The sequence below is a fragment of the Triticum urartu genome, chromosome 3 (assembly GCF_003073215.2).
Source record: "Triticum urartu cultivar G1812 chromosome 3, Tu2.1, whole genome shotgun sequence".
In the NCBI taxonomy this organism is placed as follows: domain Eukaryota; kingdom Viridiplantae; phylum Streptophyta; class Magnoliopsida; order Poales; family Poaceae; genus Triticum; species Triticum urartu.
In genome coordinates, this window is record NC_053024.1 from 544,662,803 (window position 1) to 544,677,671 (window position 14,869).

Below are 14,869 nucleotides of genomic sequence, written 5' to 3' on the forward strand. Positions count from 1 at the left end.
GAAAACTAAGTTGAAAGATGTTAGTAGCAATGATGCGGATTGGATCCGTGATTTGAGGATTATCCTCATTGTTGCACAGAAGAATTATGTCCTTGATGCACCGCTAGGTGACAGACCTATTACAGGAGCAGATGCAGACGTTATGAACGTTTGGCTAGCTCAATATGATGAGTACTTGATAATTTAGTGCACCATGCTTAACAGCTTTGAATCGGGACTTCAAAGACATTTTGAATGTCATGGATCATATGAGATGTTCCAGGAGTTGAAGTTAATATTTCAAGAAAATACCCGAGTTGAGAGATATGAAGTCTCCAACAAGTTCTATATCTAAAAGATGGAGGAGAATAGCTCAAGCAGTGAGCATATGCTCAGATTGTCTGGGTGCTACAATCGCTTGAATCAAGTGGGAGTTAATCTTCCAAATAATATAGTGATTGACAGAGTTCTCTAGTCACTATCACCAAGTTACTAGAACTTCGTGGTGAACTATAATATGCAAGGGATAAACAGAAACGATTCCAGAATTCTCTAGTCACCATCACCAAGTTAGTAGAACTTCGTGATGAACTATGATATGCAAGGGATAACGAAAACGATTCCCAAGCTCTTCAATGCGAAAATTGACGAAGGTAGAAATCGAGAAAAAACATCAAGTGTTGATGGTAGACAAGACCACTAGTTTCAAGAAAAGGGCAGAGGGAAGAAGGGGAACTTCAAGAAGAACAGCAAGCAAGTTGCTGCTCAAGTGAAGAAGCCCAAGTCTGGTCCTAAGCCTGAGACTAAGTGCTTCTACTGCAAAGGGACTGGTCACTGGAAGCGGAACTACCCCAAGTGATTGGCGGATAAGAAGGATGGCAAAGTGAACATAAGTATATTTGATATACATGTTATTGATGTGTACTTTACTAGTGTTTATAGCAACCCCTCATATTTGATACTAGTTCAGTTGCTAAGATTAGTAACTCGAAACGGGAGTTGCAGAATAAACAGAGACTAGTTAAGGGTGAAGTGACGATGTGTGTTGGAAGTGGTTCCAAGATTGATATGATCATCATCGCACACTCCCTATACTTTCGGGATTAGTGTTGAACCTAAATAAGTGTTATTTGGTGTTTGCGTTGAGCATGAATATGATTTGATCATGTTTATTGCAATACGGTTATTCATTTAAGTTAGAGAACAATTGTTGTTCTGTTTACATGAATAAAACCTTCTATGGTCATACACACCAACGAAAATGGTTTGTTGGATCTCGATCGTAGTGATACACATATTCATAATATTGAAGCCAAAAGATGCAAAGTTAATAATGATAGTGCAACTTATTTGTGGCACTGCCGTTTAGGTCATATTGGTGTAAAGCGCATGAAGAAACTCCATGCTGATGGGATTTTGGAATCACTTGATTATGAATCACTTGATGCTTGCGAACCATGCCTCATGGGCAAGATGACTAAGACTCCGTTCTCCGGAACAATGGAGCGAGCAACTGACTTATTGGAAATAATACATACTGATGTATGCGGTCCGATGAGTGTTGAGGCTCGCGGCGGGTATCGTTATTTTCTGACCTTCACAGATGATTTGAGCAGATATGGGTATATCCACTTGATGAAACATAAGTCTGAAACATTTGAAAAGTTCAAAGAATTTCAGAGTGAAGTGGAAAATCATCGACAAGAAAATAAAGTTTCTACGATCTGATCGCGGAGACAATATTTGAGTTACGAGTTTGGTCTTCAATTAAAACAATGTGGAATAGTTTCACAAACTCATGCCACATGGAACACCTCAGCATAATGGTGTGTCCGAACGTCATAACCGTACTTTATTGGATATAGTGCAATCTATGATGTCTCTTACCGATCTACCACTATCGTTTTGGGGTTATGCATTAGAGACAGCTGCATTCACGTTAAAAGGGCACCATCTAAATCCGTTGAGACGACACCGTATGAACTATGGTTTGGCAAGAAACCTAAGTTGTCGTTTCTTAAAGTTTGAGGTTGCAATGCTTATGTGAAAAAGTTTCAACCTGATAAGCTCAAACCCAAATCGGAGAAGTATGTCTTCATAGGATACCCAAAGAGACTGTTGGGTACACCTTCTATCACAGATCCGAAGGCAAGTTCGTTGCTAATGGATCCTTTCTAGAGAAGGAGTTTCTCTCGAAAGAAGTGAGTGGGAGGAAAGTAGAACTTGATGAGGTAACTGTACCTGCTCCCTTATTGGAAAGTAGTTCATCACAGAAATCTGTTCCTGTGACTACTACACCAATTAGTGAGGAAGCTAATGATGATGATCATGTAACTTCAGATCAAGTTACTACAAAATCTCGTAGGTAAACCAGAGTGATCCGCACCAGAGTGGTACGGTAATCCTGTTCTGGAAGTCATGTTACTAGACCATGACGAACTTGCAAACTATGAGGAAGCGATGATGAGCCCAGATTCCGCGAAATGGTTTGAGGCCATGAAATCTGAGATAGATCCATGTATGAGAACAAAGTGGACTTTGGTGGACTTGCCCGATGATCGGCAAGCCATAGAAATAAATGGATCTTCAAGAGGAAGACGGACACTGATAGTAGTGTTACTATCTACAAAGCTAGAATTGTCGCAAAAGGTTTTCGACAAGTTCAAGGTGTTGACTACGATGAGAGTTTCTCACTCGTATCTATGCTTAAGTCTGTCTGAATCATGTTAGCAATTGCCGCATTTTATGAAATCTGGCAAATGGATAAACAAAACTGCATTCCTTAATGGATTTATTAAAGAAGAGTTGTATGTATGCAACAAGAAGTTTTGTCAATCCTAAAAGTGCTAACAAAATATGCAAGCTCCAGCGATCCATCTATGGACTGGTGCAAGCATCTCGGAGTTGGAATATACGCTTTGATAAGTTGATCAAAGCATATAGTTTTATACAGACTTGCGGTGAAGCCTGTATTTACAAGAAAGTGAGTGGGAGCACTACAACATTTCTGATAAGTATATGTGAATGACATATTGTTAATCAGATAATGTAGAATTATTCTGCAAAGCATAAAGGAGTGTTTGAAAGATTTTTCAAAGAAAGACCTCGGTGAAGCTGCTTACATATTGAGCATCAAGATCTATAGAGATAGATCAAGACGCTTGATAAGTTTTTCAATGAGTACATACCTTGACAAGATTTTGAAGTAGTTCAAAATGAACAGTCAAAGAAAGAGTTCTTGCCTGTGTTACAAGGTGTGAAATGAGTAAGACTCAAAGCCCGACCACGGCAGAAGATAGAAAGAGAATGAAAGTCATTCCCTATGCCTTCAGCCATAGGTTCTATAAAGTATGCCATGCTGTGTACCAGATCTATTGAATACCCTACACTGTTAACAAGGGAGTACAATAGTGATCTAGAGTAGATCACTGGACAGCGGTCAGAATTATCCTTAGTGAAATAAGGATATGTTTCTCGATTATGGATGTGACAAAAAGGTTCGTCGTAAAGGTTACGTCGATGCAAGTTTTGACACATCTGGATGACTCTAAGTCTCGATCTAGATACATATTGAAAGTGGGAGCAATTAGCTAGAGTAGCTCCGTGCAGAGCATTGTAGACATAGAATTGCAAAATACTTACGGATCTGAATGTGACAGACCCGTTGACTAAAATTATCTCACAAGCAAAACATGATCACACCTTAGTACTCTTTGGGTGTTAATCACATAGCGATGTGAGGGTGTTAATCACATAAATAATGTGAACTGGATTATTGACTCTAGTAAACCCTTTGGGTATAGGTCACATGACGATGTGAACTATGGGTGTTAATCACATGGTGATGTGAACTCTTAGTGTTGAATCACATGGCGATGTGAACTAGATTATTGACTCTAGTGCAAGTGGGAGACCGAAGGAAATATGCCCTAGAGGCAATAATAAAGTTATTATTTATTTCCTTATATCATGATAAATGTTTATTATTCATGCTTGAATTGTATTAACCGGAAACATAATACATGTGTGAATACATAGACAAACAGAGTGTTACTAGTATGCCTCTACTTGACTAGCTCGTTAATCAAAGATGGTTATGTTTCCTAACCATGGACAAAGAGTTGTTATTTGATTAACGGGATCACATCATTAGGTGAATGATCTGATTGACATGACCCATTCCATTAGCTTAGCACCCGATCGTTTAGTATGTTGCTATTGCTTTCTTCATGACTTATACATGTTCCTATGACTATGAGATTATGCAACTCCCGTTTGCCGGAGGAACACTTTGTGTGCTACCAAACGTCACAACGTAACTGGGTGATTATAAAGGAGCTCTACAGGTGTCTCCAAAGGTACATGTTGGGTTGGCGTATTTCGAGATTAGGATTTGTCACTCCGATTGTCGGAGAGGTATCTCTGGGCCCTCTCGGTAATGCACATCACTTAAGCCTTGCAAGCATTGCAACTAATGAGTTAGTTGCGGGATGATGTATTACGGAACAAGTAAAGAGACTTGCCGGTAACGAGATTGAACTAGGTATGGGATACCGACGATCGAATCTCGGGCAAGTAACATACCGATGACAAAGGGAACAACGTATGTTGTTATGCGGTCTGACCGATAAAAGATCTTCGTAGAATATGTAGGAGCCAATATGAGCATCCAGGTTCCGCTATTGGTTATTGACCAGAGACGTGTCTCGGTCATGTCTACATTGTTCTCGAACCCGTAGGGTCCACACGCTTAAGGTTACGATGACAGTTATATTATGAGTTTATGCATTTTGATGTACCGAAGGTCGTTCGGAGTCCCGGATGTGATCACGGACATGACGAGGAGTCTCGAAATGGTCGAGACATAAAGATTGATATATTGGAAGCCTATGTTTGGATATCGGAAGAGTTCCGGGTGAAATCGGGATTTTACCGGAGTACCGGGAGGTTACCGGAACCCCCCGGGAGGTATATGGGCCTTAGTGGGCCTTAGTGGAAGAGAGGAGAGGTGGCCAGAGATGGGCCGCGCGCCCCTCCCCCCCTTTGGTCCGAATAGGACAAGGAGAGGGGGCCGGCCCCCCATCCTCCTCTCTCTCTCCTCTTTTCCCCCCTCCGCGAATCCTATTCCAACTAGGAAAGGGGGGGAGTCCTACTCCCGGAAGGAGTAGGACTCCTCCTGGCGCGCCACCTCTTGGCCGGCCAGCCCCCCTTTGAGCCTTTATATACGGAGGCACGGGGCACCCCTAGAGACACAAATTGATCCACGTGATCATATTCTTAGCCGTGTGCGGTGCCCCCTTCCATCATAGTCCTCGATAATATTGTAGCGGTGCTTAGGCGAAGCCCTGCGACGGTAGTACATCAAGATCGTAACCACGCCGTCGTGCTGACGGAACTCTTCCCCGACACTTTGCTGGATCGGAGTCCGGGGATCGTCATCGAGCTGAACGTGTGCTAGAACTCGGAGGTGCCGTAGTTTCGGTGCTTGATCGGTCGGGCCGTGGAGACGTACGACCACATCAACCAAACGCTTCCGTTGTCGATCTACACGGGTACGTAGATCATACTCTCCCCTCTCGTTGCTATGCATCACCATGATCTTGCGTGTGCGTAGGAATTTTTTTGAAATTACTACGAAACCCAACACTGGATGCGCGCCGCAGCCGCCTGTTGCCGGGCTCCGGGACCGGGTGTCGCGATGGGGAGAAGCGAGGGCAAGAGCGGAGTGGGACGTGGCCTACACAACCGTCACCGGGATACCGGCTTGACTGCCCACTCGCCCGAGCCACCTCACGTCGAAGCCAACCGCATGCCAGATCCGCCGCCGGGCGCCGCAACTGGGCACCGCGGGCCAGATCCGCCACCAACCGCTGCATCCCGGCCTCCCGCGAGCCAGATCCGACAAGACGCCCCGCCGTCGCCATCCTCGCAAGCGCTGCGAGATTTCTCGCCTTCTTACTCAGGTGACGGCGAGGGGAAGGGATCAGGAAAGGGAGGTGGCGGCGGGCTGGTTTGTGTCGCCGCCCGAGTCGCCCCGGAGGAGCGACGCGGGGGCTGTATCTCCTTCGTGGCCGGCTTTTATGTTTAGTTAAATGCATATTTATTTTTAAACTGCTCGCAATATTTTTTTTGACGCGCCGACGAAATGGATCGGGTCAGCATTGGGCGCTCACGCCAGCCCAAACACAACACCAGACGTTTGTGTCCGCCGGGCCGACCCAAACGGACAAAAAGCGGACAAAAACGCCGTCCGTTTGGATCGGCCCGTTGGAGTTGCTCTAAATAATCCATGCCAGCCTCTTGGCTCTTACCGTTAAATTTACAAGGCCTGGGGAATGCAGCGTTTGGAAACAGCTCACAAAATTGGCCGAGCTCGAATCACACCTAGGGCAACTCCAACATATTCATGCGAAAAAGTACAGCCCGACCTCAACTCAGCTCAGCTCAGCTCAGGTGTGCCATCTGCTCATCTCGAGCATTTGGTGATTGATTAACCAGCTGCCTGCCTGCCAGGCTCCTCGGAACATATTCTTCCAACCATTTGGGTGGCACGGAATATTCCGGCGCCCAATAATTCACACACTCTATCTCTCTCGTGACAGCTGAAATTTTTTTAAAAAGAAGGAAAGGGCGCAGAGAAAAGGACTCCTGTTGGCCGCCGCATCACTGAAAAAAGAAATAAAGCATTTTACGTGCGCGAATACTCCTATCATCCATCCACATATCCCTACCCACTTTCCCCCTTTTAAAAGTTTATTATTATTATTACTTGGTGATGGGGTACGTGCTCCTTTTGTAGGGCCATGTTTGGTACCGACTCTCCTTTTAAAATTTCATCTCACGTCTTCCTCTAGATGGTATTTCTTTTTTGCGGGGATTCTAGATGGCATTTCAGGGTCAGAAAAAGGAACATGTGTTTCGACAAGGGACAAACGAAATGGTAGTATGGCGTTTGGTCATGCAGACAGATGTCTTTTGAAGGTGCTCATAGGGGTAAAGTGTATGTGTGTGCATTCATAGAGATGAGTACATGCGTGTGTATATGAACGTTTGTGTCTATACTGTGTTAAAAAAAAACCATGGAGCGATCGAATCGGTTACAAGTTGCAACTGTACCTATAGTCTATTACACGGCCACATCATGCCATGGTACCGTAGCATTTATGGCTCTACCTTGAAAAATGAGGTTTCTAGTCCGTTTTTAGAAGCAAGCTACACACGCGCATGGGAATTGGGTGCCATCTACGGCACTAGCAACACACGAGCATACGAGTATAGTAAAATTTCTCTTATTGGTAAGAAGGTCATCCCCAAAATCAAGCACGCTCGGGGAAGAATAAATAAGCTACATTTGTTTTCGAAAGGCTAGGCAGGAGTCGCATCAGCTAAACCAAAAAATCTCGGGAAAATAAGCATCGTGGAGTATCATTCTCACTTTAAAACGGAGGAGGTAACATTTTGGTGTAAACAAAGCAGCACACCACATCTCATATTTTTTTTCTATTAGTAACAGTAACATAGGATGCTTGATGCTTGATCCCTCCCCTCGAATACAGTACCTCCACTTCCCATCACCACCAACCAACTGCTAACAGAGTGCTAAATCCATCCCCCAAGACCATCATTACCGAAGACAAGTATATGAATCATAGAAGAGAGAGAAAACCATATAGTAAATGACACAGTTTAGCAGTGACACCCTCAAAAAACCCAATGATTTCAAAGTCCCTTCCAAAAACAGGACACCACATAATAATAATAATAATAAGAAGAGAGGCAGAGACAAAGTGAAAAAGAAGAAAACGCATAAAGAAAAGTTAAATATGGATGGAGTAACAATCAAGCCACGCCAAAAGTCTCCCATCTCCCTCTCTTATCTACACTTCTTTAGCACCTCCCATCATCTACCGTTTCTGATCTCACTTCCCCTGCTTGATCCACTGTTGTGTGCCTTGCAAGGCAACACCAATTTTTTTATTGTAATAATTAATTAATTATTTTTTTGAAGGCAATAATTAATTAATGCAACAAAAGCGTGAAACCCTAATCCCGCCCAACCAAGAGGGAAAAGGCGGTGTTTATTTTCGGGCTGCTTTTAATTTGCACGCCCTATTTCTTTGGGAGCAATCAATTGCTACCCTCCTTATCCCAAAATATATTCCCCTTTACTTATTTATTTATAGATAGGAGAGAGAAAGAGGGAGGGGGAGAGAGAGAGAAAGAGGAGGGAGAAGTAGGAGGCAGCAGCAGCACCCGAGGCCGCCGAGCCGAGCTATCCCTTCCCTCAGCTCTCAGATCCAAAAGCCGAAGAGAATCGCGCCAACTCGCTCGCCCTCGCCGTAGCTAGATGCGCGCCGCAGGCTGCTACTGTTCCTGCTGCTAGGTTTCTGCGGAGATGCCGGGCGCTGAGGCCGACGGCGCCGGCGGCGCCGGCGCCTCCTCCTCCTCCACTGCAGGTGAGGCTTGCGCCGGGGTGGTGAACGAATTTGGTGCGCTTTTGCTGGGTTTCCTGGGAGCGTTTGATCTGCTCGCCGGTTTGGTTGGTGTTGTTGGGTTGCTGGTGCTGCCCTGGTAGATTTGGTGCTCGAGCCTGGCGCCTTCGTTGCGCTTCTGGTGCGAATCTTGCTTCTCCCAGCGGAGAATTACCCGGCGAGCTGAAGACATGTTTTTAGTTTGTTCGCTTGATTGGTCTTCCCATGCTGTTCTTGCCTCTGTTCTTCGTAGTTAGTTCTAGCTTGTAATCTGGGTAAAGATGTTAATTTGATCTGTTCTTCCTTGCTGCAGATAGTTTTGACGCCGGGCAGTACGCCTTCTTCGGGAAGGAGCCGCGCGACGGGCTCGAGCTAGGTTGCTTGGAGGCTGATGGTGGCCATGGCAATGGCGGTGGATTCAGCGGGCCAGAGGATGGTGGCTTGTACCGGCTCTCTTCGGTTGGAGAAGAGGTGCTGACTCCGGAACCTTCCTAGTCCACACCCTGACCGTATTTGTTATGGACTGCTGGCCTTGTTTGTGTTGTGTGTTTGGTTCTCATGCGTGCTTGATCCAATTTGATGGCGTGCGGATTTTGCAACTTGGATGTTAGTACTGGAGAGTTAGTGCTGGAGGAATCACGAATAAATCCTTGCGGGCCTATGGGGTGTATCTGGTGGAAATGAGGATCAATTCACTAGTGTTGGAACACAAAGTCCTTTGGTGACCGGTGGGAACTTTTGAGCTATCTTAATGTGCCGTCTAGTGAACGATTTTAGCACTTACTTTCAGAGCACAAAAGTTCCTTTAGAGGGTGGAATTTCTTGCCTCGGATGTAGTAAGCAGAAGTTTTCTTGCACCCACCCTGTTACTAACTGGTCAAGACTTTACACCCCTAGAACACTGATTGTTGATTATATGAGTAGCCTAGCCTATGTATTTATCTGATTGTTGATTATGGGTAGGATTTTTTTTTGAGGAAATTATGAGTAGGATTTTTGGTGCAATTTGGATCCTAGCATACTTCCACCTGTGTTGTTTGACCCCAGAATTCATTTGTTGGGTTCAAACATAATTATTTCTGCAACTTTGGGATCAACATTTTCAATACTGCTGTGTGAAAATAACCATTGAATCTACTATGTTGCAGAATAATAGAGCTGATTGGTCTGTTGGTAGGCATGCCATTTTTGAACTGCTCTAGTTGCTTTTGCAGTCAACATTGCGTCGTTGATCTTGCAATGCTAATATCTAGTTTAAGTCTCCTATGGATTAAGTTTGGCCGTTAAGATTCATGTCATGTATTTCTGGGCATAGCGAGTTTAAGCTTATGCTGCTTAACATGACCAATTTTTAGTGACTCACTGACTGTGTGGCTCAGTTGTACTGCGTGATCATGATTAGCTAGAGCGCATGTGTAAACTTATACCTCGAGTTGATTGTAATGGGCAAATTGTTCATGTAAAGTAATTAGCCGTCAATCCCTGTTCAGTATTTTCAGAAACAAAGTTTGTATGGGGAATCAGGGACATGTGTATGCTTTTAGCTAACCTGACACCCTGTGCATACCATTTTCGAAATGCTTCCTGTTTTTTATTATCTTTTCTTGTGATTTCTAATTTATTTAAATTCTCTAGTGCATGCTGTTATTCTGACTCAAGCTCCTATTTCCACAGATTGACAATCTAAGTAACTTGTCGGACGTCGATGATCTTGCGAGTACTTTTGCTAAGGTTTGCTACTCTTAACTTATTGCTCCAGTGTTTCAGCTTTAAAAATTGATAGGAGTTGGATATGACCTTTCCCACATGCACCTATCACATATGTTTTTGGGATACACAGTATTCTTCAGCAGATTCTTCTTGAATTAGCAACTTTCTGAAGCCACATTATGCTTTATCATATTTTGCTAAGCGGTTACTCTTATTGTTTGACAATCCATTCTTTTCTTATTATATCCTTGATAATTTGATTATCTGAACTTAGTGAACGTAGATAGATTATTGATTCTGAACACATTTACCTATTCTACGTTTTTACCCATGAAAGGCCCTATTGGACATAAAAGATGTAGACACTGAGTTCATGGGGATTGAACTCGCTTTGGAGTAATATTTTGGTCAATGGCTATGCAACTTAGGATTATGTCTGTTGTGCCTTCACCTTCGTCTTTGTTTGACTTAATACTTATATATGATGCATGTGTTCATAGTAGCTGCTTGTTTACTATTACTGTTTCTTAGCTTGCACTCAGAAATTTACATATTTTATTTCAGTTGAACCGAACCATTAGTGGAACACGGAATCCTGGTGTTATCGGTGACAGACGATCCATTTCAAGAGGAAGTAAGTTGACATTGCTACTCTTACGACAAATTAACACTGATGTTTAATAGTGTGAAGCTTATTTGTGATATTCGCTATTGCTCTCTATGAAACATGATGCTCAAACTTTGGTTGTTTAAGAATCTTCAAGTCAGTCTTCACAGCATGTTCTTCTGCACCATATTTATTTTTGTCGCTTCAACTGTTTTGCCTCTCACTGTTAACCTTGTATATTATGTATGGAATTATGACATGCTATACATCATGTTATCTATGTCAGTAGATAAAAACATTTATGTTTTTTTTTTCAGAAATGTTTATATTAATATATTGTAGTTTTTGCATGTGGCTTGTTGAAAGCTCAGCATGTGCTCCAGTACGATATGATTTTATTGCATTGTTGCACATATTTTCGAAATTTAATGTCACCAGTGTTATCAGGAAGAGTGGCGAGGTGTCTGTATTTATTGGTTGGAAAGCAACTATTTTAAGCAAATTTCAATCCCTTGTGGCCTCGAATTTAGGTTCTTATATATTGTTCTGTCAGGATAAAAAAATTGTCTTATGTTGAATTATATGTATAGTAGAAGTCAATTTTATGCCCCAAGATTCAATGTGTTACTGATCTATGGAATGATTTTTATTCTTCAGGTTCTTTAACTGTCGATTGGACTGAGGATGTAGAGTTTCCCAATTATCAAGATATATTAGAAAATGAGGAATTCCAGGAAGGTAAAAGATGGTGGTCATCACAGTCACATTCTTTGGTGCAGCAAGGGGACAGCAAACCGCTAAGTCGAACATCTTCCTATCCTCAGCAGCCACTGCAGCACCGTTCCAGTGAACCTATCACAGGACCAAAGTCTCCTCCGTTTACCTCGTTTCCGCCACCAGGTGGTAGATCACCACATCCTGCTCAAGGTCTTACACGTCATGGGAGCATTCCATCATTTGGAGCTGGGATACAGATGGGTTCTCCGAGCATGCCACTGCCAGGTTCCCCGTATCATATGGTTGGGTTACCTCATGGACTACCATATGGGGGAAGCATGCCCTTTGGTGGTCCTAATATGCATGTAGGCAATCCAATGCAAAATGACTGGTCAAACCAAGCCAACCTGTTCACTGGGGAGCACCTTAATCTACTGCCAAACTTATTACAGAAACAAATATCGCTTCCGAATAGCCCAATGTCATCACTGCTATTCTCTCAGCAACAGCAGAGATTGGCACAGCTCCAACCATCCCACCATCAGAATTACCTAAATTTACCACCCCACCTATTCTACCATCATCACCCCCCAGAGATACCAGGCAGGTTTGAATCTGCTACCAGTCTTCCTTCATCAAGAGACAAGAGATCAAGATCAGGAAGGGGAAAACACAGTTTACGTTTTTCTCAACCACCATCTGATACTACTGGTAGTCAGAACGGTGAGAGTGGTGGACTGAAGTTTAGATCCAAGTACATGTCATCTGAAGAGATCGAGTCTATTCTAAGAATGCAGCACTCGGCAAGTCACAGCAGTGATCCTTATGTTGTTGATTATTATCATCAAGCTTGCATGGCAAAAAAGGGTTCCAGTTCTAAGCAAAAGACCAATTTCTCCCCAACATCAGTTAAAGACTTGCCCTCCAAGTCTAGATCAAGTGGTGACCAGCATGCATATCTTCAGGTCGATGCTCTTGGGAGAGTTTCTTTCTCTTCCATTCGCAGGCCCCGGTCTCTTCTTGAAGTTGACAATCCTTTGTCAGGTGAGGGTCCTCATGATCAGAAGTCTTCCGTGAGGTCCCTGGAGAAAGAACCTATGCTAGCAGCCAGGGTCACTGTTGAAGATGCCATTGGTCTTCTTCTTGAGGTGGATGATATTGACAGGCTCCTGCAGTCTAGCCAGGCACAGGAGAATAGCTTTCAGCTGAGGCGAAGGCGACAAGTTCTCCTTGAAGGTCTAGCCGCATCACTTCAGCTTGCTGACCCTCTTGGGCCCAGCAAATCTGCCAATTCATCTGGTTTAGCCCCTAAGGATGATATTGTCTTTCTTCGCATTGTTTCTCTTCCCAAAGGACGTAAGCTTCTGGCTCGTTATATCCGGCTTATTGTCCCTGGAAGCGAGTTGACCAGGATTGTGTGCATGGCTATTTTCCGACACCTGAGGTTCTTGTTTGGGGGTTTACCATCAGATTCAAGTGCAGCAGAGACAACAGTTGCTCTGGCAAAGACTGTTTCGACTTGTGCTCACCATATGGAGCTTGGTGCTCTTAGTGCTTGCCTTGCTGCAGTCGTCTGTTCATCTGAACAACCACCTCTCCGTCCTCTTGGTAGCTCTGCTGGTGACGGGGCTTCTCTTATTATCAAGTCAGTACTGGACCGAGCAACTGAGTTGCTGACTGATCAGCGTGCCGTATCCAGCTATACCCCGTCAAACCGAGCTCTCTGGCAGGCATCGTTTGATGCTTTCTTTGGGCTTCTGACAAAATACTGCCTCAGTAAGTATGAAAGTATTCTGCAGATGTTTGTGATGCAGGCATCAGGCTCTGTGATTGGATCTGAAGCCTCTCAAGCACCCAGCAGGGAGATGCCAGTAGAGTTGCTACGTGCAAGCCTCCCTCACACAAACGAGCAGCAACGGCAGATGCTGCTTGATTTCGCTCAGAGAACCACGCCTGCCAGCAGTTTTAATCCCCCTGGTGCTAGCGGTGGACACATCTCTTCTGAATCGGTTCCTGGTTAATATAGCTCAAGGCCTCTGCACAATTGTCTTCGGAATGGTGATTCTTATATATCCGAAGACATGCATGATCACCCCCTTGATAAGGTTTTGAGCTGGGAGAAGTTCCATGGGCTCAGGAAAGTAGCCTTATTTCAGTCTGTGACTTAAGTGTAGGTTTCAGATTAATCTCATAGACCAACAAAAAGAGATGGATCCCCCCTTTTATGTGGGTCATTTACTATAGCACACCCTCCTGATGATCACAGATAGACCATGGAGAACATGTACTTATATTGCTGTAACTCTGTGCAGTGGATGAACCGGTCAGCTCGCTCGTCGGGGCAATCTAGTTTTTAACGTTTATGCGCCCGTGGTGCAGAAGACCGTAGTGTACAGGTTCGACTGCTAGAGCTTTCCTGTCTGTTCTTTTTATTGGAGCATGGAAGGTGCCAAGGAGTCAAGTGTGGAGTCTGGTCCATCTGTTTTATTTAGGACCAGGTATGTTGGAATAATGATGGGTAAGTGCAATTTATATGCTACTGCTGGAAAGATGTTTTTCTTCGTTGCAACATTTTATAGATGTGTCATGTCCCTCCCAGGTATCCACTGATATTAATAGTGGAGCACTGGAAATGGAAGCATTGTCATTTGTTCATCTTTTTTAGTTTGGCACTTTGTTTTTGTCAAGGGATGTGGGGCCAGTCTAGTTGGCTATAGAACAATACAATTGTATCTGTTGATGAATCAAAGATAGAAATTATAGAATCACAATCAACCAGAGAAAGTATACAAAGTTCCTTTTTTGGAGCAAAAGAGAGGCCACCCTGTCCGATTTTTCATTATAGAAAACCGAATGTCTTGCATAGAAGTTGAGTTTTTGTATGTGTGGGCATAATCTAGATCTCATGCCATCATCATCATCATCATCATGGTCTTGAACTCGTCGAAAGTGAGCACCCCGTCGTGTTGAGGTCGAACCGGCGGATCATAGCCTGACACTCGTCGACTTGCAGGTGCAGCCCTAGCCTGCTCATCATCAGCTTGGCTGAGCGGGGTGATGCAGCCCCTCCCTTACATCTCGTACATCCTGAACGCCTCCCTGCACCTGTTTTCCTCTTCCTCGTGGCCGGCCTCAGCCTCCCGCACCAGCCTCAGGAACTCCTCCTCGTCCAGCAGCCCGTCGCTATCTGCGGAGGCCATCAGGGCCTGCACCTCCTCGGCTGACATGTCGCCGCCCAGTGCCGCCTACATGCAGAGCCACAACTCGGCCGTGGAGATCTTGCCGTCGCCGTCCTACGAACGCCGCGAACACACGGCTGAACTCGCCTGATGCGGCCATGCTCATTCACTCGGCTGGGATCGTAGCTGGTTTCCTGCTGGTTGAC

The 14,869-nt window shown here is 44.3% G+C and overlaps 1 protein-coding gene across 1 annotated transcript; it reads left to right on the forward strand.

Moving 5' to 3' along the window:
• The first annotated feature begins 8,159 nt into the window (after window positions 1-8,159).
• Window positions 8,160-14,259, forward strand: LOC125544897 (protein PAT1 homolog 1-like). Its single transcript, XM_048708685.1, has 5 exons — window positions 8,160-8,435; window positions 8,764-8,921; window positions 10,125-10,181; window positions 10,725-10,794; window positions 11,425-14,259. The coding sequence occupies exons 1-5, from the start codon at window positions 8,375-8,377 to the stop codon at window positions 13,503-13,505; spliced, it is 2,427 nt and encodes an 808-aa protein (XP_048564642.1). The 5' UTR covers window positions 8,160-8,374; the 3' UTR covers window positions 13,506-14,259.
• The last annotated feature ends 610 nt before the right edge of the window (window positions 14,260-14,869 follow it).

What these genes read in the sequence shown, in the direction of transcription:
- LOC125544897 (XM_048708685.1), top strand. Translation starts at nt 8,375, where the DNA reads ATGCCGGGCGCTGAGGCCGACGGCGCCGGCGGCGCCGGCGCCTCCTCC. An exon ending in TTGCGAGTACTTTTGCTAAG is followed by an intron (nt 10,182 to 10,724) that starts GTTTGCTACTCT and finishes ATTTTATTTCAG; the next exon opens with TTGAACCGAACCATTAGTGG. An exon ending in ACGATCCATTTCAAGAGGAA is followed by an intron (nt 10,795 to 11,424) that starts GTAAGTTGACAT and finishes TTTATTCTTCAG; the next exon opens with GTTCTTTAACTGTCGATTGG.